The sequence below is a fragment of the Choristoneura fumiferana genome, chromosome 5 (genome assembly GCF_025370935.1).
Source record: "Choristoneura fumiferana chromosome 5, NRCan_CFum_1, whole genome shotgun sequence".
NCBI lineage: Eukaryota > Metazoa > Arthropoda > Insecta > Lepidoptera > Tortricidae > Choristoneura > Choristoneura fumiferana.
The window spans coordinates 1,495,211-1,521,409 of NC_133476.1; the positions used below are offsets into that span (position 1 = coordinate 1,495,211).

At 41.3% G+C, this 26,199-nt stretch overlaps 1 protein-coding gene and 1 non-coding gene across 2 annotated transcripts in view; one reads left to right on the forward strand and one right to left on the reverse strand.

Moving 5' to 3' along the window:
• Window positions 1-26,199, forward strand: part of Hml (hemolectin) — an 87,826-nt gene that overhangs the window by 22,437 nt on the left and 39,190 nt on the right. Inside the window, exons 15-31 of the mRNA XM_074087291.1 lie at window positions 164-398; window positions 1,454-1,649; window positions 2,377-2,569; window positions 3,653-3,741; window positions 4,226-4,445; window positions 6,468-6,638; window positions 8,099-8,235; window positions 8,578-8,696; window positions 9,926-10,076; window positions 11,377-11,555; window positions 16,261-16,441; window positions 17,305-17,435; window positions 19,380-19,500; window positions 20,247-20,390; window positions 21,702-21,951; window positions 23,300-23,428; window positions 25,495-25,724. Coding sequence (XP_073943392.1) covers window positions 164-398; window positions 1,454-1,649; window positions 2,377-2,569; window positions 3,653-3,741; window positions 4,226-4,445; window positions 6,468-6,638; window positions 8,099-8,235; window positions 8,578-8,696; window positions 9,926-10,076; window positions 11,377-11,555; window positions 16,261-16,441; window positions 17,305-17,435; window positions 19,380-19,500; window positions 20,247-20,390; window positions 21,702-21,951; window positions 23,300-23,428; window positions 25,495-25,724 — 2,876 coding nt within the window. The remainder of the gene's footprint in view (window positions 1-163; window positions 399-1,453; window positions 1,650-2,376; window positions 2,570-3,652; window positions 3,742-4,225; window positions 4,446-6,467; window positions 6,639-8,098; window positions 8,236-8,577; window positions 8,697-9,925; window positions 10,077-11,376; window positions 11,556-16,260; window positions 16,442-17,304; window positions 17,436-19,379; window positions 19,501-20,246; window positions 20,391-21,701; window positions 21,952-23,299; window positions 23,429-25,494; window positions 25,725-26,199) is intronic.
• On the reverse strand, window positions 13,104-13,176 carry TRNAA-AGC (transfer RNA alanine (anticodon AGC)). Its single transcript has one exon. It is a non-coding gene; the product is annotated as a tRNA-Ala (tRNA).

Consider the following 26,199-nt stretch of genomic DNA (forward strand, 5'->3'; position numbering starts at 1 on the left):
AATAAATAACGGAAACCTTTTGTTTCTAATCTATTATTATTATTTTAAAAGCTTTATTTAATGTATACGGCCGCAATCAAATCTTGCAAGTTAAATTTGACCCACTTCCTGATTTCCGATAAAGCTGAAAATTTGCATACATGTGACAACATTATTATTTTAGCCATGCATTGTCCGGAAAGCAAACTCTACAACTCGTGCGGGCCAGACGTCCAGCCCAGCTGCCAGTTCCCTGAGCCCTCGTCCGTCGACAACGCGACCTGCGTGGAGGGCTGCTTTTGCCCGAAAGGCCTGCTGCTGGAGGCTGGCAGGTGCATTCCCAAAGAGGAGTGCCCGTGCCGGCTGAGGAATAAGAGCTTCAAGCCGGGCAGTGTGGTGCCGAAGGAGTGTAATACTTGGTGAGTAAGGGCCGGTACAGACGGACACTGCTTCTACTTCTGCTGCTGACAGTAGTATGAGATAAGTGGGTCTCCTGATGGTAATAGATCACCACCGCCCATAAACATCTGCAACACCAGGGGGATTGCAGATGCGTTGCCAACCTAGAGACCTAAGATGGGATACCTCAAGTGCCAGTAATTTTACCGGCTGTCTTTCTCCACGCCGAAACACAACAATGCAAGCAGTGCTTCACGGCAGGATTAGCGAGCAAGATGGTGGTAGCAATCCGGGCGGACCTTGTACTTTGAGTCAGTGTGGCTCTGCTGAACCGGATCCAGGCTTCGGGCTGAGGGCGGCCACGCCGAAAACGGGACTGTATGTGTCGCGTCTGCATCACACCGGCGCAGTCGCAGTTGTGGTGGAATACGTCCGCCGGAAGAGTGGATACACGCTGAGGGTGTTCCAGCTGCAGTCGCGCCACTACGTGCACTTCAGCTCGTTTGTGGTGCGCGTGCCGCGGCTGCTGATGGGGGGGGGGGACCATCGCGAGTGCTGCCTTCGAGACGAAAGACGTCGTGTTCCGGCGGTTCCGGGGCACCATGCCGCAGATGAATGCGACGTCGGGGACGGTGACTCAACGGGGTTACGCCGTTTTGTCACCAAATTAGTTTTAAATATTATTGATTATATGTATGTTAGTCTGTTGTATTTTATGGACCAAGTTGCCCGAATCAAATGAATTTGTTATTATTATTATTTAGGCCGTGGTGGCCTAGTGGTTTGACCTATCGCCTCTCAAGCAGAGGGTCGTGGGTTCAAACCCCGACTCGCCCCACTGAGTTTTTCGAAATTCATGTCCGGAATTACATTCGAAAATTACCACGAGCTTTGCGGTGAAGGGAAAACATCATGAGGAAACCTGCGAAGCAATTCAATGGTGCGTGTGAAGTTCCCAATCCGCACTGGGCCCGCGTGGGAACTACGGCCCAAGCTTCTTGTTCTGAGAGGTGGCCTGTGCCCAGCAGTGGGACGTATATAGGCTGGGATGATGATGATTATTATTTGTTCTCAGTACGTGCCAAGCGGGAGAATGGACATGCACCGCCGTCCCTTGCGGCGCTCGCTGCGGCGCCGTCGGCGACCCGCACTACACGACGTTCGATGGACTGCGGTACGACTTCATGGGACACTGTACATACACGCTGCTGCGGGCTGAGAATGTCACGGTAGAGGTCGAGAATGTCGCGTGCTCCGGTGCCATCAGCGAGGTAATTCAAACGAAGCAGTAAGAAATTAGATCTTTATTTGAGCGTTTCAATCGCCTAATTTCCGTGGTCAGATTTTTTATGAACGGGCTGTAAAATTGATAACATTTTCGATTAATTAAAAGTCCTGTTCTTCTACTTGATAACCTCAAAACAATAGCAGATTCTACCATATCAACAAAAATGTGCTCACGAAGATCATACGGAATAAGCGCTCGACTAAGGACCCAACTGAACTTTTTTTTAACAGTATAATACATATACATACTTAAATACTTGTTGAACACACAAGATTCGAGAACAAACATTTTATTTTCCATATGCATAACATCTGTTAGGGATCGAACCCTTGTCTTCAAACTTTGTAAAGCGGCAATTACACTGAGTCGTTCGCCGCATGCTGCATGCGGTGAGCGACAGTTTTTTTTTATTTATCTCAACAAAAAAAATACATTAAATTTATGACAAATACTTCGCGAAACTGCAAAACAGTTTGTTGGCGAATACTATTAAGCTGCCTTAATATGGCCGCCGCAGTAGACTGACAAACTAATGTAAAAACGACGTTCGTTCGCCGAAGTAGTTTGAAACAAATTCGGCCACCGCATTAGGTGATCGATGCAGTGTAATTGCCGCTTTATCAATTTCTCTAACCACTAGGCTAACCCAGAATATCCTAACATCCAATAATAAATCAGGAAAAAAATATACCTTTACAAAATCTCACCAGGAAATGAACCTAACGCCATCCAAAGGCACGGGCAAACCATCATGCACGAAGGCAGTGAACCTAAAGTATTCTGGCGTGGAACTCCACCTGAAGCAGGGTGGCTTCGTATTGGTGAATGGCAAGGAGGTGGCGTCGTTGCCAGTTCACGTTGGAGGAGTGCTTATCAGGGCTGCTTCGTCGCTGTTCCTCATTGGTAAGTGGCATAATCGAGCAAGGCCCCCGATGAATGGATTGGTTGACGTCGATCGACAGTTTCTACTATACCAATCGATCCATGGTAGAATGGATTAGTCGTTGAAATCGTCGACGTTAATCGATAGTTTTTACTACGTACGCCAATCGAACGATCAGTTATCGACCGGTATCCGTCGACCAGCCAAACCTACCACACCAATCGATTGGCGTCGAACAGTAGCATCGATCGTCTGTCGATCCATCGTTTATCGACTGGTACCCATCGATTAGCAAAACCTACTACACCATCGATCAACATCGAGCGATATCAATCGATGGCATCGATCGATGATAGATCGATTGGTGTGGTAACACCCTGAGACGGCCCCTGTAATTAGATTGTGACCGGTAATTGTTAGTATTTGCAATCGAAACCGAATTTCAGTTTGTACTTCAGTTGCACATTTTTAGGGTTACGTGCCGTAAAAGCTAAAAATGGAACCCTTTTAGGTTCACTTTGAGGTCCGTCTGTCAAGAGCTTTTTCCTCAGAACGCGTGGACGTGTCAAGCTGAAATTAATATCAAATACTCAGCTCTTTTATCCGTTGCAGCAGTAAAAAAAATCAAAGTTAGTAGACGCAATCAAAAGATCGTTAAAAATCTTGGGAGGAAACCTGAATGCAGCTGCAAAGCCTCGCACGAAGCGGTTTGCTTCATCTTTCATAATGTGAACTGCTAAGGAATGGAATTCGCTCCCATCTGTTTTTCCGGATAAATACAATCTAGGGCTCTTCAAGGCTAGAGTGAATAGGCTGTTACTGAACCAGTGATACACCTTTGGCCTCATCTGCACTTTCCATGAGGTGAGATAGGAGTCAATCACGGTCAGTTTTATGTAAAAAAAAAAAGTAATTCAATGGTCTATTCGAAGTTCTCAATCCGTGCTGGTCCCGCGCGGGAATTTCAGCTCAAACCTTCTCAATCTGAGACGAGGTTCATCAGTGAGAGTTACAAGTAGACCGGACATGATGATGTGACTTTTTGGGAATTGTTTTAGTAATCACGGTTCTTCTATTACTTACTTAAATGTTGTTTCTTCCAGTCCAACTGCCCAACGGCTTGGACTTGTGGTGGGACGGTAACACGCGGGTGTTCGTCGACGTGCCGGCAGAGTTCCACGACAAAACTTTGGTACGTCTCGCCGTTGTCTAATTTACACATCTAGTTTTTTGCCGGATTCTTAGATAGAGGTTTTCCGGACCGGTATAACCACAGATATAGATTACACTAGATTACGCAAATGCATCTACTTCGCGTGTCGCGTGTTAATTAAATAAATATAATTTCACTTTGACTTTGATACCAACAAAAAAAGGCATAAAAATTGGTAATGTAATTTTTAAATTTAGTTAGGTAGTTTAAAAAATTCGGCTGTAGAGGCCCATTTTGCCAATATCGAGTGCTAGATCTATCAATGATAAGATCTGCCATTCTTGGGTAAAAAATATTCTAGAAAAAACGAAATATGAGTAGCAATGATAAATGAACAATGAACAGTTTTGAGTTTGTTTATAAAATTAAAGTATGGTGTCAAACAAAACATTTGCTCAAACACTTATTATTAGAACCTAACCTAACCTATTTTCCTATTCACCTAGTGAACCTTTTTTTTCAGGGTCTTTGCGGCACCTTCAACTTGAACCAAAAGGACGACTTCTTGACGCCAGAGGGCGACATCGAGCAGTCGGCTCTGGCCTTCGCCAACAAGTGGAAGACCAGGGAACTGTGCCAGGACGTAGATACCGCGGAGCCAGAGCACCCTTGCAAAGCTAATATGGAGAACAAGGAGGCCGCTGAGAAGTATTGTAGCAAGCTGATGAGCAAGCTTTTTGAGCGTGAGTTTGTTATCCCATTAATCCTAGTTTCAGGTTTATTCACAAGAGCTGGAACAAATTAATTGGGTAAAAAAAGTTATTTGGGTTATTTGAGCATCTCAACCGTCTTATTCTTGTGAACTCTGCAAATAATCGGAAACGTCATCAAAATCTTCAACGAAAATACAAACTGAAGCATGGATGCACAGAAAAAAAACAGAAAAAGAGACCAGCGCTGGGAATCGAACCTAGGTCCTCGGCATTCCGTGCTGCGTACCGTACCCCTACACCACCACTGGACAGGAGTCTAGACACAAATTTATCCCATGCACCACACATTTCAGCCTGCTTTCCAAAAACCAATCTTCATTTGATTGCTAATAGCGACATCTTTTGTCCGGGTGAGCGGTTAGTTCCGAAGGAATGTTGACGTTTCTCGATGAGAGCTAAAACGTAGATGTCGCTAGTGTCGCTGCTTAAGTGACTAGAAAAAAAAACAGGCTGAAATGTGTGGTGCACGGGAGAAATTTGTGTCTAGTAATGTTTTTTTTTCTTCTAGGGGAGAGGTGTAGTGTGTGCGCCACACACACTCCCACTATGTATTATATAATAGTTGTAAGCCATACAATAAGGGCAGTATTTACTCGTCACTTGTGTTTGACTCAACTCCCGACATTACACTCCTGTCCAGTGGTGGTGTAGGGGTATGGCACGCAGCGCGGAATGCTCAGGACCTAGGCTGGGTTCGATTCCCAGCGCTGGTCTCTTTTTCTGGGTTTTTTTCTGTGCATCCATGTTTCAGTTTGTATTTTCGTTAGACTTCACGGGATGACCGTAAAAGTAACAAATTTGGAGTTGAAATAAAAAATAAAAAAGACTCCAAAAACCAATCTCAAAATCTTCAGCCAATTCGTAAAAAATGTTACCAAGAAAATGAGGCGGTTGAAACGCCTTAATAATGATCCTTTAGTTAATTAGATTACCAGGAAATATTACACGCGTTTTTTTAGGGTTCCGGAGCCAAAATGGAAAAAATAATGGCCCTTGTAATTTCGTCAAGTCCGTCTGTCTGTCTGTCTGTCTGTCCGTCCGTATGTCACAGGCATTTTACTCGAAAACTACAAGATGTATATCAATGAAATTTGGAGTACAGATGTCTTGTAAAAGCAGCTATTTAGTTTTGTAGTCAAATTACAAAAATAAATATTTATAGGGGGGGGGGGCACTCCTTATACACGTAACAGAAATTTAAAAAAAGATTTTTTTTAACTCGCATCGACGTGTGCCACATAGTTCGACAACTCTTTTGAAAATATATTAAGGTTTCTCAAAAACTTTTTTGATTAAGTGAAGATTTCCGGAAATAATCGCTCCCAAAGTAGCAAAAATTGTGTCCCCCCCTCTATCTTGTAGTAAAAAATTGTTTTCCAGTATTTTCGTATAATGTAACTAACGGACTGATGAGGGCTACTTGACGTGCGATATATCGCTAGATGGCGTTAGTATCGTAAGGTCCGTCAAGTGACGGCCTTGCTTGCAATGAGGGCTATCGTTTTTTGTCTCACTAGATGGCGCACTGTTGCGTGAGGTTTTTAAGTATGGCTTTCAAAGTCTGTTATTACGGGCGTGAAAACAAAGTTTAGATTAAAATCATATTTAATACACCTTAAAACCGTACCATAAAAATATCGAGCAACCACAGTGTTGCGTCGTCCCGTTTTGTTCGGAAAAAAAGGGAGGACAAAAGTTTCCGAAAGACAAAACTGTCTCACAACACACACATTCATTGCCCCGTAACGCATAATTGCCATAATTAATTTCAGGTAATGCAAAATATTCACAAAATTATTCTAAATATAAATAAATCCGCGTAGCTCACCCATAATCTATGAAGTTTGACATTTCGGAGACCTCACGCTACACTAGCGCCTCTAGCGGCGAATTCATACGCGATAGCCCTCATTGGCTCATTAGTCATTAAGTTGATCATTGTTTTTTTAAGAAACTAGTCCTGCCTGTGTGACATTGTTTTTTTTTTTGTAGCCTGTCACTGGTTCGTGTCAGTGACCTCGTATTACGAGGCATGCGTGTACGACATGTGCGCGTGCGCAGGCGACGCGTCGCGCTGCCTGTGCCCCATACTGGGCGACTACGCTATGGCGTGTGCGAAGCAGGGGGTCAAGATACAGTGGCGGTACAATGTCAAGGAATGCGGTTAGTATGAGCAAAAAATAAAAATCACTATCAAAATTCACAAATTTTGTTTGTCAGAAGTTACTGTCACGAAAATACGTTGGATTTAGGCGTGTATGCAAACGATCGGGTTTAGTATATTGGGAAGCTCGCGTCATATGCAAGTGGCGAGTTGTCGTTCATTGTGGCGTCCTAAGGGGAGACCTTTGTTCAGCGACGAACACTGTACGAAGTATTAAGAGAGAGAGAGAGAGATTTATTTACACATATTCGATACACAGAAAAACACGTTAGGAAGAAATAATAATAAAAAAAAACATCGAATAGTATAAATCGGGGGGCCCACTCAGCATAATGTTGCGGCAAGCCACAACGCTGTTTTTCAGTGGGACCCGTTAAAACTAAACGCATAAAATAAAGACATATACACACTAGGCTGTGACGACACGAACGCCAGCGGAAGGTAGTTCGCAAGGAAGAATGTATGGCAACACTTGCTCAGTTTAACCATTTTCGAACAATTAAACCTTATCAAGTCAGGCCAGGATTTGATTTGGCTATTATTGCAGTGAATTATTAACAAGTTCAATAATTATAATACTGTAATGCATCACATAACCCTCCATAAACCATTAAACATACAAAAGTAAAAGTAACATTGTTTATGATTAAAGATTGGAAACACAGCTCAGCCCATTGCAAACCCGTTCACGATATCATTATGTGCAGATACCGCCGTTGCTTGTAAAATAAATCGAAAAAACTTAACGAAAAATTATAAAGTGTGAGCCCTGAAATATATCAGCTGTATGTTTTTTATGCGTGAAATTTAAACTTTAGCATGTAGTTTCGTCAACAGTGGACCCGTTGCCTTAGAGTCCGTGTACCAATAGAAACGCTTCATTTACCCCGCCTCACTCCGCTCCCCTGTTTCCACCAGAGATGTGCTGTGCGAGGATTAGGTAATGACGCGTTTCTATTGGTTCAAGAAGAACACATTCCTTGCAACACATCCTCGCACATCTCGGCTTGAAACGCAGTCATAACTTACTTTTCATCACACTTGCTCGTAAACAGTGTCATAACATGCAGGCTACCTTGGTTGCAACCCCCCAAATAAAACCCTCGACCTTAATTGGGTTGTCAACCCGTGGTCGGTAAATGAGTCATTGCCCGTACTAATTTTCTTGTCATGAAGCTCAAGGTCGGTAAATGAGTCTGTTACTGCAAGGCGTGCTGCTCGTGCTGCCAAGAGCGCAGGCAGCGGTATCGTTAATTTTTTAAAAAATATTAGTTTTTATTTTACAAATATGCAATTTTACTCGCAAATGTGATGAAAAACATTGTATGTCGCACGGGCGGTACTAGAATTACGAACATCGACTCATTAAACCCCTCAGTCTTCGACTTCGGGCTTCTAATAGACTCTCGTTCGTAATTCCTTATTTACCGCCCTTAAGACACAATGTACTATTCCTTAGAGCTGTCGTGCGGCGGCGGGCAAGAGTACACGGTTTGCGCGGACAGCTGCCAGCGCACGTGCTCGGACGTGGCGCTGGCGACGCGCGCGCAGTGCCGCCCGCGCTGCGTCGAGGGGTGCGCCTGCCCGCACGGACAGGTAACACGACAGAGAGAGAGAGAGAGAGAGAGAGACGGCGCGTGCGCAGTATTGTGTTCAAATATAATATACAAAACCTTGTGGTAACTAAAGGTGATAAAAAGTCAAATAATCTTTGTTGTTGGATCCAATAGAAAGTTTCGATGTCGTTACGAAATTACAATTTTTTCTTCACAAGATTTTGTGACGTTTGCCTGACGTCAAGAAATTTTGGATATTTTATGCAGTTGATGATCTCGTCCTTAGTGTTTACAGTTTTTGGACAAACTGATTTCCCGTCAAATACCTACTCATAAATGTGTTGTACTGCCAGCATAGCTAACTGTTCTTATATGTGTGTAGGTATTGGACAGCAGCAACGTGTGCGTGCCGCTGGGGCTGTGTCCGTGCTACCACAAGGGTCTGCCGTTCGACGCCGGCTACAAGGAGGTCCGCGCCGGCCGGCGAGAGAGAGAGCTATGGTGAGGACGGCAACGCACTGACGTATTTCAAAAATTTTATCAACTTTCAAAATTCAAATCATTTATTCAGCAAATAGGCCGCAATGGTCACTTTTACACGTTATTTTTTAAACTACCAGTGCTTTCGGAAAGACCATCATTTGCGAAGAAGAATGCGCTGCAAGAAACTTGGCAGAAAGTCGGTTTATCATAATAATATAATTACAAATAAAATACTTAAAAACTACAGTATACAATTAAAGAAAAAAAAGATTAATAATACAGGGATGTATGGGGTCCCTTAGTTACAAAACTAAACACTAACTATATCTATGTTCAGTGGAAGTGTAGAATGCGTCCACCGTCATAAATTAAAAAAAATATATAATAATAATAATTTGATTCTGAAATATACATTTCAGGCCTTGGCCTTGGCTTGGCTTAGACAGCCGGTGAAATTACTGGCACGTGAGGTATCCCATCTTAGGCCTCTGGGTTGGCAACGCATCTGCAATCCCCCTGGTGTTGCAGGTGTCTATAGGCGGTGGTGATCTCTTACGATCAGGAGACCCAATTGCTCGTTTACCATCCAGTCGAATAAAAAAAAAAGTTACTTAGGCTTTTGGATTCCGAAGGCAAGCTCACGCCTGCCGCCCCTAAAGTTAACTCACACGCTCTCGTCATGCTCTGAAAGTGACATAAATACTACAGCATAATATTAAAAAAGAAACATACAACAAAAGAATAAAAGATATCAAATCACTTAACAAATCAAATCAAAGGTTGGCAAGAGCTGGCCCAAGATCGTAACTCATGGCGTAGTTTAGTGTTGAAGGTCCAGACCCACTTTGGGTCACTGCGCCCGGATAGTAAGTAGGGAGTACTAAACAAATCTGGTGAAATTAAAATGAGTTGCCTTTTTTGGCTGATTTCGTCGTTTCACTAAACAGATTCAGGGATTTCATCAAGTGACTGTTTTTTTCTAGGCAAATGATAAAATGGCAGGCAGTCTCCTACTACTAGGTGGATGCAAGTGGCGAATTGTCGTTAACTGTGGCGTTCTAAGGGGAGGCCTTTGTTCACCAGTAGACGTTTCTCGGCTGATGATGATGATGATTATAAAATGGATTCGTCGTTTTAACATCCTGTGTGAATTAATTGGTCATATCCCTTAGAGATTTGATCATTTTTCTGCGACATATAAATTATACATCACCATAGATTACAGTTTGCAATAATTTCTTGTCCAGCACATGCGTGGGCGCGCACTGGGAGTGCGTGCCGGCGTCCCCTCAGGACATCCAGAACTATCCCCCCGCCGAGGACCTGCGCAGCAACTGCAGCAGCCTGCTCCACAAGGAGTTCACCACCTGCGAGGTGGCAGAGCCGCTCACCTGCAAGGTGGGTCCCGGGAAGGCGCACAATTTAACACGTTGATGCGAGCACAAACCCTAAAAATGTTTTGTCTATTTGGCACAACTTAACTGGACGTTTATACTCTGTACAACAAAATACTAGGTACGTCAGTTCACGATATGGCAATAGTTACTGTAAGCTCCTGTCGTCACTCGATCGTTCGATCGACGACCCTGGCCGGACTGCCAGGGTATCACTGCCGGATTGGTATCCGTTCATTTCGCAACTAACGTTTGGCAACCTGATTCATTCCGCAACTTTGCATTTCGCAAACTCTAACAGCCTTATTCATAAAAAATCCTTAATTGAGGTTTGATCGGTCTGTTACTTAGTAGACTGATTAAGCTTGTTAGACGGTTGTCAAGAAGTATGATTCATAAACGCTTGCTAGCAGTCTGCTAGTTGTTGAGCTGCTGATAGACGGATTAGACGCGTTATGTTGGCCACCTTGACAAATCAAAGACAAAAAATGGCCTAATCGATAATTTAAAAAAAAATTGACAGCAGTGACAGCAAATTACCAGGAAAAAAAATAAAAAGCGAGATGTTTGTTTTCCCGCCATTTCCGATCCGCATGTTTATGTTGTGCAAAAAGCCATAATTATGTTAATCATCCTTATTTTTTTTCATATTTATTGTTGCTAATTTAGAGGATTTTTAAATACAAATTCCTGAAAATAAATTTTCCTGTTTTTTTTAATCTGCGTAGCCCTGCCTTCACTATAAATATCTTCGGTACCTATGGTTTTTTGCTCTAGTCAAAGTCAGCTGTTTCAAACTTGTGGCGGCCATTTTGTGACTTAGCAGAGAGATAAAGGAGGGTCTACGGTCCACTAACTTTAGCAGAGCCTTGATCGACTGATTAGCGCTAACAGACGTTTATGAATCATGTTTTTTAGCATCGGGCCTTCAAGGAGCCTTCAAGGAGGCTCTAACTTTTTATGAATAAGGCTGTAAAAACTGTAAATATTTCAGGATTTATTTCAGGGCCATCGTGTACCCTTTAGGTTAGGTTAGGTTAGTTTCATATAAATTCTGAAATATTTACAGTTTCGCAGATACATTCAAAAGTTGCGAAATGAAAAGTTGTGAAATGAATCAGGTTGCCAAACGTATTTACATAAATATGCCAAATTTTAAGTCAATCCGATCACTGGAAGTGGGTCAATATTTAGTTGCAAGATTTGACCCATACGCACATACATATAGTAAGTTAAATAAAAGGTTATAAAAGAGCCCTGTGCTACTTACAGAATAAACGTTTTCATTTTGCGTTTAACTCCAGAATATGCATCTACCGCCGTCAACGACGACGAAGGAGTGCCGTCCGGGCTGCCAATGCAAGAAGGGCTACGTGCTGGACGCCAGCAGCGACAAGTGCGTGCTGGCGGCGGAGTGCCCCTGCCACCACGGCGGACGCAGCTTCCCCGACGGCCATGAGATGCAGGAAGAGTGCAACACCTGGTGAGTGGCCGATTTGTGCATAGCTTGCACTGTCTGTTACGCAGTCTCACGCACTTGCTTGGAAGTCGGAAGACGTACACACATACATAGACAGAGTTAGACAGAAAGAGACACAGACACACACACAAACGCGCGCACACGCACACAAACAGACTGAGAGAGACACGAAAGATAGAGTAATTTTGTAATATTTTAGTTTGTAAAACTTGACGAGTAGTTGATAAAAGTACCAATAAGTAGATACGCGTATGCAAGGGATTGGCCTGACATTACGCTGAACCGGGAGGTGTGGAGATCAAGAGGAAATGCCTTTGCCCAGCAGTGGGACACTATTTTAGGCTAATATAAAAAAGTAGATAATAGAATAGCGAGACGAACAGCTGGGCTCTGAACTACTCTTAAAGTCTATAGTGTAAAGAAGGAAAAAGTGGCTTCCAAATTAGCTCAGTTCAAACAGCAACCAGCATCAACCAGATCATAACTATAATCTATAATAGATGTCACAAATGACACTGCTCTTCCATTTTTAACCCCCGACGCAAAAAGAGGGTGTTTATAAAACCGCGTTTGACCGCTGTGTGTTTGTGTGTCTGTCTGTGGCACCGTAGCTCTTATACGGGTAGACCGATTTGGATGCGGTTTTTTTATTATTTAAAAGCCGGTTTTCTAGCGATGGTTCTTAGACATGTTTCAATAAAATCGGTTTAGCCGTTTTTGAGATATTGAATTTTTAATTGAGAAAGTCGGGGGTTTTTGTATGAAATGATCAACTATCTCTATGCGACGGCACACTCTAAAGAAGTCGTTCGGTATTGCTATTTTCTTTGTAATAGCTTTAGCTTTTTTTTTCATAAACAAAGATCAAAAAGATAAAAGTAACTTTCTGACTTACACCTTTAGCCTCATCTGCACTTTCCATCAGATTCCACAGGGGTCACTGATCAGTTTATTATAAAAAACCGGCCAAGAGCGTGTCGGACACGCCCGAAATAGGGTTCCGTAGCCATTACGAAAAAATTAAGTAATATTTTTTTTCTAAGGATTTCGTATTTTGTTCGTAATATTCCAAGTTTAGGTATATTTTATACCTTAGGCTGCTATTTACTCTTAAACTACTAATAATTCTCAAGAAAACTTAGCCGTTATAGTTTTCCTTGTAAGTTTGATATTCTTACTACCATCCTAAATTTTTTAAATTTTTTCCACCCACCGGTTTAGATTTTAGAGAGGAGGGGACGCTCGATTTTAATGAAAATTTGCAAAGAAATCACTGAATCGAAAAATCGTTTTAGCAACCCCCTAATATGTTTAAAAGACGTTCGATGAGAAAAAAACATTACCCCCACTTTACGTCTATGGGAGGTACTCTAAAAAATTATTTTGATTTTTTTTATTATACCATTTTGTCGGCATAGTTTACATATATATTCGTGCAAAATTACAGCTTTCTAGCAGTGATAGTCTCTGAGCAAAGCCGCGGACGGACGGACAGACAGACAGACAAACATGGCGAAACTCATTTTGGCTACGGAACCCTAAAAAAAGTTTTGGAGGCGCCGGGTATCGATCCCGGTACCTCTCGCATGCTAAGCGAGCGCTCTACCATCTGAGCTACGCCCCCGATACATCAAAGCACGAAATAATTAAACACACTCCCGTCAATAACGAGGAGTACACACAGTCAAATCGACATTAAAATTATACCGAAGTATAACCTTAATAATATCTCGCATAGCATTCACAATTCAACAATACAGAATGTCTTGGTAGCTTTCGAAGTTGTCTGGTCAACAAAATCCTTGCGGCTGCTCTGAATGCTTTAGGTATTTCTCCTTTCACTTACATATTGAACATTGTGTGACTATAGAGGTAAATTGCTTGTAGCATTCATTTATCATCATCAGAGCCCGGAATTTTGGCGGCATTTTGATCTGTCATAGTGACATCTCGCTTATCGACTCTACCTAAATGATATCGTTTGATATTATCGTAAAGTAATAATCGTAATATCTTTTATAAAGACACTAAGGGAATTATTAGCACTACAACAGACTTTGAATATGAAATTAGAAATTGTTAACTATTCATTGCTAAGCCGTGGTGGCCGAGTGGTTTGCCCTATGGCCTCTCAAGCAGAGGATCGTGGGTTCGAACCCCGGCTCGCACCTTGTGTTTTTCGAGATTCATGTGCGGTATTAAATTTGAAATTTACCACGAGATTTACGGTGAAGGAAAACATCGTGAGGAAACCTGCACAAACCTGCGAAGCAATTCAATGGTGTGTGTGTGAAGTTCCCAATCCGCACTGGGCCCGCGTGGGAACTACGGCCCAAGCCCTCTCATTCTGAGAGGAGGCCTGTGTACAGCAGTGGACCGTTTATAGGCTGGGATGATGATGATGAACTATTCATTGTTTTCATTGCATTATGAATATTTATGTCTATTTCACATTTTCGATTGTTCAAAAGTTAATTGGAAGAGATCGCTCTTTAACGATAAAACCATCTATTGTTGACCTACACTTTTAATCTATTTTTAAAATGTCGTGTACTTATCGATATATCGATATTGAATATCGGAAGGCGATAAGTGAGAAGTGACTATCACAGATCAAAAATACCGCGAAATTTCCGGGGTCTGATCATCCTCATTAATATATCAGTCGTAGGACGTCCACTGTTGGACATAGGCCATCCCCATCATGTAGCATTGGTCGGGCAATTTGATGGCAAAGTAGTTGTTGCCCGCGACTTATTCTGCGTAGAAAGAATTATCGCGCGCCCACGGGAACAACTTATCTTTTGGGTATAAAAGGTATCCTATTATTATATGTTACCGGTATCCAGGCTTTTTTAAAGGGAGGTTAATGTAACGTATTTCTGTAACTTAACCATGACATTAATTTAATTAATAAACTGAAATGGAGACTTTGTTGACTTTCTAACAAAATTATAATTGCCAGCAGTGTACAACGAAGTAAATTGACGGGTTATAATCAAAGTATCTGTCGGCTGTCATTTACACTTGTCAATTTACTTTGCTGTACATTGCTGGCAATTATAATTTTGTTAGAAAGTTAACAACGTCTGAATTTTAGTTTATTAGTTTAATTAATATCATGGTTAAGTTACAAAAATATGATACTTTAACCTCCCTTTAAAAAACGTGGCTGCCGGTCACACGCTGTACGAAAAGAAACTTGCCATCAATAGGGAATATTACTGCACTGTTCTGCCGTCAGAAGGCAGCAGTAGTACAAACCGTAAACAATTTTTTGAAAGTGGAACAAGCAAACAAATGAATTCATTTTTGTATTTATGATATTAGGAAGGATATGTTGACTAAATGTTAGTTTTTATGATAGATTTTAGTTAATAAAAAGATAGAAAGCTGCTTGTCGCGCAATCCAAGCAAGTCTATAGTAAATATGTTAATACTTAGTACTTATGTTTTATGTATTAAAAACTAATTGCTGAAAATACATTTGAAATTATATTTAAGAATTTTGGATACACTAACAGGGTACACGACACATTGTCATAATCTAAGAGCTAGAATGAATTTTAATGATTTTTATATTTGTGCCAAATAAACAAATAAATAATATAAAAAGTATAATTAAAGCGTGTGTTCACGCTTGGCTAAAAATATTAAACAATAGTATTCTAAATTGTTTACACAGTTGAAAAGACACTGGTAAATATATGTACCTACTAAGAATAACAGCTATGATATCTCAATAATCAGTGATGAGATAATATAGTTATTTTCACTGGCTTTAATTTTAATGTTTGTTTGTTATGGTCAAATTTTGCGAGTCAAAATTTTTCCACTCACTAGCAGTGGAAAAAATTCGACTAGCAAAATTTGACTCGGATAGATTGAATGACAACACATGTACACAACAAAAGTACGATCAGCAATAAAAAAAACTTAATTTTTTGTCAGGTCACATACATGTAACTTGGCTTCGTCTTCTTTCCGATCTTATGTAGTGACTGTACAGTCGAATTTTTAAACTTCTGAGCAAAAATTCGATCAAAAATTGAACACGCTTCTACGCCGTTAACAATAGAGTCGTGTTCACATTTTTTGATCAAATTTTGCTCAGGAGTTAAAGAACTCGCTGCACAAGTTCTTACCTACTCGGTAATAATTGGGTAGATTACTAGGTAAAAATATATATATTATTAGAAAATATAGGACAAATCAAGTTATATTTTTCTAATGATTTCGTATTGTGTAAGGAATCTTCCAAGTTCAGGTATATTTTATACCTTAGGCTGCTATTTACTCTTAAACTACTAATAATTCTGAAGCAATCTTAGCCGTTACAATTTTCCTTGTAAATTTGATATACTACTTAGGTACTACTATCCTGATTTTTTTTTATTTTTCCTCCCAGAAGATTTTAGAGGGGGGAATTTAAGGGAATTTAATTTGAAGGGAATGGGATTTTCACATTAAAGTTGAATATTTCGCAAACAGATCATTGAATCGAAAGATCGTCTTGGGAACCCCCAATGGTTTTAAAAGACCTATCCAACGATACCCTATAGTAAAGGGTGAGTCGAGAAAAAAAATCACCCCCACTTTACGTCTATATGGCAACTGGAGGTCTATGGGGGCCTATGTCCAACAGTGGACGTCCTACGGCTGTGATGATGATGATGATGGTGATGATGATGACATTTTGCTTCCGTAGCAAATGCGTGAGCGGCAACTGGTCGTGCACGGAGAAGCAGTGCGCCGGCGTGTGCTCCGCGTGGGGCGACTCGCACGTGACCACGTTCGACGGACGGGAGTACGAGTTCGAAGGCGTCTGCACGTACCTGCTGGCCAAGGGCTGCGCGGACGCACACGACGGCTTCGAAGTGCAGATACAGGTGACGATTGTTTTCGATCCATGCATACTAATATTTTATGATAAATACCCGGATAACCTCTGAGTTTTTCGAAATTCATGTGCGGAATTACATCACGAGCTTTGCGGTGAAGGAAAACGTCGTGAGGAAACCTGCACAAACCTGAGAAGCAATTCAATGGTGCGTGTGAAGTTCCCAATCCGCACTGGGCCCGCGTGGGAACTATGGCCCAAGCCCTCTTGTTCTGAGAGGAGGCCTGTGCCCAGCAGTGGGACGTATATAGGCTGGGATGATGACCCGGATAACTCAAGTCTTAAAGCAAGCTTTGTAGTTAGGATATTGAATTACTAGACTATATTAAATATAATGACCCGGATAACTCACGTCTTAAATCGAGTTTAGCTGGTCATGTTTCGGGCTGCAACCACGCGAGTCGCGTTGCTCCGAAGACGAAGGGCTACGGATTAGCCCGAAACATGTCGAGCTAAACTCGATTTATGACGTGAGTTATCCGGGTCATTAAAAAAAATAATAATAATAAATAAATAAATATCATGGACACTTGACACCAATTGACCTAGTCCCAAACTAAGCAAGCTTGTACTATGGATACTAGGCAACGGATAAACATACTTATATAGATAAATACATACTTATATACATATTAAACATCCAACCCCGAGAACAAACATTCGTGTTATTCACACAAATATCTGCCCCGCCGGGATTCGAACCCAGGACCTCAAGCTTCGTAGTCAGGTCTCTAACCACTTAGCCATCCGGTCGTCAATTATATTTAATATGAGTGAGTCTCACGGTAGTTTCATGTTAAAAATTACTAGACTATTCTGTCGTCGATCATGAGCCACCATTGTCTTTCCCAGAACGCTCCCTGCGGCACCACGGGCGCCACTTGCTCCAAGTCCATCACCCTGAAGGTCGGCAATGCTCCCAACGAGGAAATCGTTTTGCTCACCAAAGACGCGCCGCTGCCTGATCTGTCTAAACTGGAGAGGTATGTCCACCATGCTATGAGATTGTACAGTTGCCGTCGTAAACATCGGAGCTGACTAGATAGTCAAAAATACCTGACCAAGCACTGTTTTATTTGTCTTACTAGCTTTTACCCGCGGCTTCGCTCGCGTGAACCATAAACATTTCAAAGAAGCAGGCATGCAAGTGAGCATGCAATCAAGCATGCAAGCAAACAGAGTTAGTACGCCAGTGGTGGTAGTGAAAATCAGGTCATCATCAACATCATCAGTTCGTTATATGCTATTTTCCGGGATAAAAACTATCCTATGTCCTTCCCCGGGACTCAAACTATTTGTATACCGAATTTCATCTAAATTGGATCAGTAGATCCAGAGATTACCCCCTACAACCTCACAAACACACAAACTTCACCTCTTTATAATATTATAGTATAACAGTATAGATTTGGCAACGTCCTTTTTGGTTTTGTAATTACTTACTTACCTTTTCAAGTTCTTGATACACTTTTATTTTTAATTGGCAAAACATTGCACACCCTCAATGTAATAATAATAATAATATAAGCCTGATATCACAGTGCTGACAGATCGATCAAACCGCCAGGCAGTGCTCGTCGACGTCACCATCCCACATGACGAGAACCTCGTGAAGGCCGAGAAGGACAAACTCAGCAAGTACCTTGACTTGGCTCACGAGGTGACTGCTATGTGGGATGTTGACTCGACGATCATTGTCCCGATAGTCGTTTCGGCAAACGGTCTAATAGCGAAGAGTCTCGACCAACATCTCAAGAGACTCTCGCTAGATGGCTGGATCAAGGGCCAGATACAGAAGGCGGTACTTCTGGACACGGCACGCATCGTCCGGAGGTTCCTCACTCTGCGGCCCTGACCACCGGTAGCTTGGGCCCTACCCCGTTACCGGCGGCAAACTAGGTTAGGTTTTTATAATATTTTTATTTTGTATGTACTTTTCTGTATTTTACTTTTTAGAGCTATTATAAAAACCTAAACCTAAGAATGAAAGAAAAATAAAGAATAATAATATCTTTATTGAATGATTATGGTATACACGTTGGTGAAGTTGTTATAAGTTTGATAGTAAGTCGCACATAATCTGCCCCAATGGAGCATACAATAGCAGACACAGAACTAACTGTATTTATATTTGCATTTCATGCCGTGATTTAACTAAATGTAAACAAACTTCAGCTGCCAGATTTGGTACATTCAAGGATTTTAAACATTTTACTTATCTATCATTGTAATACAAACTAGACCATTTATTTATTTATTTACTAGACTAGTGTAGTGTATTTCAATACAGAAATGTAAACGTTTAGATAGTTTAATGGGGGAATTTCAATATTTAAGACACCAATTGACGTTGTTTTGTTTACATTTAGTTAAATACCTATTCAAACCAAGTATAGGCACTATTATTACCACCACAACAAAGGTAAATGACCTATTGTATGTAGTAGTAACGTTTCCGTTCCGTATAAACGAATTGACGTTCCGAATTCGAAAAATGACTTAAGCTCCTTAGTAATTCTGTGCACTACTACATACAACAGGTCATTTACTTAGGTTTTTCACCTATAACTACCTAGAACTGTTAACTCATTGATTTATTCTATTATCATTGACAAGCCTATCACAAGTTTTTGCAGGTCAGGTCAGATTGCTACCACCATCTTGCTCGCTAATCCTGCCGTGAAGCAGCAGTGCTTGCACTGTTTTGTTTCGCGTGGAGAGCAAGACAGCCGGTGAAATTACTGGCACTTGAGGTATCCCATCTTAGGCCTCTAGGTTGGCAACGCGTCTGCAATACCCCTGGTGTTTATGGGCGGTGGTGATCTCTTACCATCAGGAGACGCATTTGCTCGTTTGCCATCCAATCGAATAAAAAAAAAAGTTCCAAACCCTTCGCGTACATATTTTCACATTTTTCTCCATACCAGGATAAAGCGTCGCGTTGTCGGTGCCTACGTGTTCCTGGACGTGCCGAGTTTGGGCATGAGTCTGCAGTGGGACCGCGGCATGCGGGTCTACGTCAAAGTGGACGCCATGTGGCGAAACAGGGTACGTCATACATCGCACCTTTAAAATTAAAGTGACACAATTCGAAATATTCACATTTCTACTACTTTAAATAAAACACAATCTGGTTGAATCTTCATCACATCATTATGTCAGCCGAAAGACGTCCACTGCTGGACATAGGTCTCCCCCAAGGCTCTCCACTCAATTTTAAAATGAAAAATTTCGAATGTTTGCGACATGTTTGCAGCCCGGTTTCCACTACGAGCAGAGCGCACTCATTAATGACTTTAGTGACCAACTTAATAGAGGAAACCCTCAATAGAGGTGTCCCTCTGACACTTATACTGTTTAATACGAGAGCGAGAGGGACGGCACGACACGAACTTCGAGTTTCGAGTTTCGTAGTAGCCCTGCTGGTGTGAGTACTTTTATGTCGATGTCTTTGATCGTTGTACGTTAAACTAAGTCATTAATAAGTCCGCTATCGGGGCTTGACACTCGCTATCAGATGTCGGACCTAAAGATGATTTCCAATCCAAACACGATTATCTTAAACATTTCAGATATTTCTTGTTTTGGTCAATTGAAAAACAATACGACATTTGTGTTTCTATAAAAATAAACGCTGTTTGTTAACCTACATTAACTTAAATTGTAATTTTTGTTACGTACTGAACCTAATTGAAATGTTTTTTAAATAAAATTCTTTGACCGTAATAATATCAGCAAGTAGGCACTTTTTGATCAGGTAAGTACTTTGATTTAAAGCTTTGTTTTGCCACCAGGTTAAAGGTCTCTGCGGCAACTACAACTCGGACTCCCGCGACGACTTCCAAAAGCCCGAGGGCGGCATCGCGGAGTCCTCCGTGCTCATATTTGCCGACTCGTGGAAGCTTAAACCTACCTGCCCGAAGACGGAGGCTGTTAAGGTACTGAGATAATCAGACCTTTTTAAGAACATTGACTGATCAACTGATTGCTCCTCTCATCCACTCAAAGATTGACAGGTAGAGATCCAAGGGATATATCTGCCTTTGTACAAGTATCTCAATTTTTTTCAATTGTATTTTGTTTCTTTTCTTTTGTACTAACAAAGAGTTTAGACACAAACATACAATAAAAAGGAAACTCTTGTGTGTTTGTTGTGCATGTAAATCTCAAGTACTTTGCATGCGTCAAAAACCGTAATGTCAAATACCTTGATGCCTGGGCACTGAAATAAAAATTACAGAATTGTTTGTTGGTGTCAGTCAAATATCAAACTCACTCAGAACATTTATTGACACAACAAAAACACTACATCACAACAAAAACACAGTAAAAACATAAACAGGAGAAGAGAAAAAAATTAGAGACGTCGCGCTGTAGTGTGTTGCCAAAATAAGGACAGCTCAGCATGTTCCGGGCTGCAGCGCTGGTTTTCAGCTGAACCCCGGTGAGTGGGCACCCACGTAACTGAACGCGTAATTATTGTGAGAAAAGAAAAACTGGCCAAGACCGTGTCGGACACGCCCGAAATAGGGTTCCGTAGCCATTACGAAAAAAATAATTAGTATTTTTCTAAGGATTTCGTATCTTATACGGAATCTTCCAAGTTTAGGTATATTTTATACCTTAGGCTGCTATTTACTCTTAAACTACTAATAATTCTCAAGAAAACTTAGCCGTTATAGTTTTCCTTGAACGTTGGATATACTTACTACCATCCTGAGTTTTTTCAAATTTTTCCACCCACCGGTTTTGATTTTAGAGGGGGGGACGCTCGATTTTAATTAAAATTTACACTTTAAAGTTGAATATTTCGCAAACAAATCACTAAATCGAAAAATCGTCTTAGCAAACCCCTAATGGTTTTAACCCCACTTTTCCAACGATACCCCACACAAGAGGATTAGATGAGAAAAAAAAAACTCCCCCACTTTACGCGTATGGGAAGTACCTTAAAAAAATTTTTTTACAAGTTTTTATTGTAGCATTTTGTCGGCATAGTTCACATATATATCCGTGCAAAATTACAGCTTTCTAGCATTGATAGTCCCTGAGCAAGGCCGCGGACGGACATACAGACAGACAGACAGACATGGCGAAACTATAAGGGTTCCGTTTTTGCCATTTTGGCTCCGGAACCCTAAAAACAATATAGGTATGTAAAAAATGGTCTCGACGTATATAAAAAAAAATACCCTAATACATGTCCAAAAAAAGCAGTGACAGTACCTTTAAAAAATTTCACACCCCAGGACCACTGCCGCCAGCGTCCCGAGCGCAAAGACTGGGCCACGACTTCCTGCGGGGCCCTAAAGCGGCACCCGTTCACGCTGTGCCACAGCGAGGTGCCGCCCACGCCCTACATAGAGCAGTGCGAGCGCGACGCCTGCGCGTGCGACGCGGGGGACGACTGCGCGTGCGTCTGCACCGCGCTCGCTGCGTACGCGCACCGCTGTGTCGCCAGGGGCGTCGTGTTTAAATGGCGGACCAAGGAACAGTGCCGTGAGTAGTTTGGTATAAAAAATATATTGGCCCAAACTGTATTGTTCGTGAAGGAAATAGTCTAAAAGGGCCAGTTTTTATTTGTTGTCTTTTTTTTTTTTCATTTCGAAATCTCCATTTTTGTACTAAATATTAGCGCAAAATACGAAGTTTTAGTTACGAAATTTCCATACATTTGGTGTAACTTAATAGAAAATTTTGTAGGACATAAGCAACTTTGCCAAGTCAACAAATTTTATGGAAATCTGGAAAAAAAAAGGAATGGACATCAAAATAATTATTAACTGAAAAGGTAAAGTCGCCAGTTGATGGTTAAGGGGACTTCCACATGGAATGAGAAGCACAGTAATTTTGGTTTTTCTACTTGAGTTTTTTTTTACCTTAAAATAAGTTAATTCAATGAGGGTTTTCACAGAGGCGAAATATCGCTAGATGGCGTTAGTATCGTGAGGTCTGTTTGACGTTTGCTTGCAATTTACTCATTTACAGCCTTATTCATAAAAAGTTAGAGCCTCCTTGAAGGCTCCTTGAAGGCCTGATGCTAAAAAACATGATTCATAAACGTCTGTTAGCGCTAATCAGTCGATCAAGGCTCTGCTAAAGTTAGAGGACCGTAGACCCTCCTTTATCTCCCTGCTAAGTCACAAAATGGCCGCCACAAGTTTGAACAGCTGACTTTGACAAGAGCAAAAAACCATACCGAAGATATTTATAGTGAAAGCAGGGCTACGCAAAGATTAAAAAAAAAACAGGAAAATTTATTTTCAGGAATTTGTATTTAAAAATCCTCTAAATTAGCAACAATAAATTAACAATAAATATGAAAAAAAAAATAGGATGATTAACATAATTACGGCTTTTTGCATAACATAAACATGCGGATCGGAAATGGCGGGAAAACAAACATCTCGCTTTTAATTTTTTTCCTGCTAATTTGCTGTCACTGCTGTCAATTTATTTTTTTTAATTATCGATGAGGCCATTTTTTGTCTTTGATTTGTCAAGATGGCCAACATAACGCGTCTAATCCGTCTATCAGCAGCTCAACAATTAGCAGACTGCTGGCAAGCGTTTATGAATCATACTTCTTGACAACCGTCTAACAAGCTTAATCAGTCTGCTAAGTAACAGACCGATCAAACCTCAATTAAGGCTGTTAGTTATTTACTTAATCAATCACGAGCAAACGTCAAAAGGCCCTCTCGATACAAACGCCATCTAGCGATATTTCACCTAAAATACTAGAAATAAAAATAATTATAATTTTAATAATAATTTAAAATAATATTTTTCTGAAGTAGTACAATTAGTTATTACGTTTTAAATCTCGTTTAATTTTGTCCGGCAGCGATGCAATGTGACGAAACCTGCGAGTCGTACGAGCCCTGCATGTCACCGTGCCCGCAGGAGACCTGCGAAAACACGTACTACTACAAGGAAATACAACCCGTCTGCGAGCGGGACACTTGCGTTGAAGGTGAGAACGAAATAGGGTGTCCCTTACATACTCTAAACAATCGAAACAAAGAATACAAATAAAGATAATAATATCGTATTCTCTTTATTGTACATAAACACACTAAATTAACAAATAACACGATAATAAGATGTACAAAGGATGTGTAAGGATGTAGAAGTCTTATCAAACTATTTTTATTTAATAAATCTTCACGTAATACCATCATCATCATCATCAGCCTACAGCAGTCCACTGCTGGACATAGGCCTCTTCCATGGCGCGCCACAACACTCTGTCTTCAGCCCCTCGCATCTATCCGCCGCCAGCGATTCTCTTAAGGTCATCCGTCCACCATGCCTCAGGACGCCCTACACTAAGTTTTCCCGTCCGTGGTCTCCATTCGAGGACTCGTCTGCTCCACCGTTCAGCGTTCACGTAATACCATGGCCGCAATAAATAAATAAATACTTTTTCATCACACTTGCTCGTAAACAGTGTCATAACATGCATGCTACCTTGGTTGCAACCCCCCAAATAAAACCCTCGACCTTAATGTGCTTGTCATGAAACCCGTGGTCGGTAAATGAGTCAGTGCCCGTACTGATGGCGCTGCGCGTGGCAGCAGCAGGACCACATGCACGTACGCGGCTCAGGCACATGCTGAGGGAGGGGGAGGGCGGCGCTGCCACAGAATAAGTAATAGTACAGCGCTGCCAAGAGCGCAGCCTAAAGGTATCGCCAATATTTGGAAGATATATATTGTTTTCTTTTAGAAGTATTAAATTTTACTCTCAAATGTGATGAAAAACATTGTATGTCGCACGGGCGGTACTAGAATTACGAACATCGACTCATTAAAGCCCTCAGTCTTCGACTTCGGGCTTCTAATACACTCTCGTTCGTAATTCCTTATTTACCGCCCTTAAGACACAATGTACTATTAACTGAATACTTAACTAACTGAATCAAGAAATAACCTAACCATAAAAAAGTAATTTTTAATACAAGCTTTTTTTGCTGACTGTACTTTGTGTTGACATTAAAATTGGTTGCATTGTCACCTAAAGTACATTTGCATACCAAATTTCAAGTTGATGCTATTAACCGTTGAAGAGTCCGTCCTGCGGAGACGATCCTGGCTGGACTACCAGGATGTCACTACTAGATTATTGTATTGTCAAGCGATTTACATAAGTATTCTAAATCTCAAGTCAATCTGACTACCTACTGGAAGTTGGTCAAATTTAACTTACAAGATATTTTGATTACAGGCAGACAAACAGACAGACAGACAACGGGACATGTGAAACCAAATAAAAGCTTGTAAAACAGCTTAGTTTTTAGCTTCTAATGCGTTTATTTCCGCAGCTTTGCACGCGTGAACCATTAGAATAGGCTGTTGAATTGAAATTCAGGGATTTTACTAAAAAAAATGCATCGTGGATTTCATTACCTTTTGTATATAAGATTTCGCGCCAAATTTCATTTCTAATGATGGCGGTTGAGATTTCGTAATTTTATCCATATCCCGTGACAATATCGGGATAAAAAGTAGCCTGTGTTATTCCAATGTCCAGCTATCTACACCAATTTTCCTCCAGCCATTTTAGAGTGAACAAACACATACACATACAAATTTTGGCATTCATAATAATTAGTAGGATATCCGCCGTACTGGCCAGTGGCTCAGGAAGACGGAGAATAGGACGGATTGGAGGAGATTAGGAGAGGGTAACATCCAGCAGCGGATGGATGAAACCTGAAAAAGAAGAAGAAGAGTAGGATCATCATCATCCCAGCCTATATACGTCCCACTGCTGGGCACAGGCCTCCTCTCAGAACAAGAGGGCTTGGGCCGTAGTTCCCACGTGGGTCCAGTGCGGATTGGGAACTTCACACGCACCATTGAACTGCTTCGCAGGTTTGTGCAGGTTTCCTCACGATGTTTTCCTTCACCGCAAAGCTCGTAGTAAATTTCAAATGTAATTCCGCACATGAATTTCGAAAAACTCAGAGGTACGAGCCGAGGTTTGAACCCACAAGAGTAGGATATCGCAACATTAATAAAAACTCATCTGTCACAGGATGCAAGAAACCCGCCGATAAAGAGACAACCTGCCCCGAAGGGCACATAGTCCAAAACAGTACGTCGTCGGAATGCGTGCCGCGCGCACAGTGCAAGCCAGTATGCATGTCCCTGAAGGACGGACGAGAGGTGTTGGAGGGGGAGGTGATAGAGCAGGACGCCTGCCACACGTGCCGCTGTGTGAAGAAACAGCGAGTGTGTATCGGGCTGCCGTGTTCGACTGAAACGGTGAGCTTGTTTTTTATGTTTTTACCCGATTGCCCGAGGGAAGGTTACGTTTTTCCAGCGTATGTACAGTCAAGGGCATATATATCTATAAAGCCATTGCGTCAAATATATGTATGCATTGATCTTATAGCTGGTGGCATAGATGTGTATAAATATTTTTGACGCTTTGGTAACGTTATTTATGACCTTGATTGTACATACGTTTGACGTTTAAATAAAAAATAAAAATAAATAAACATCATGGGACACTTGACACCAATTGACCTAGTCCCTAACTAAGCAAATCTTGTACTATGGATACTAGGCAACGGATAAACATACTTAAATACATATTGAACATCCAAGACCCGAGAACAAAAATCGAACCCGGAACCTCAAGCTTCGTAGTCAGGCTCTCTAACCACTTGGCCATCCGGTTATATCTCTTATCCGGTTTATTTCTTGGGTTCTCTCGGTAGCCTAAAAGGCTGCTTTG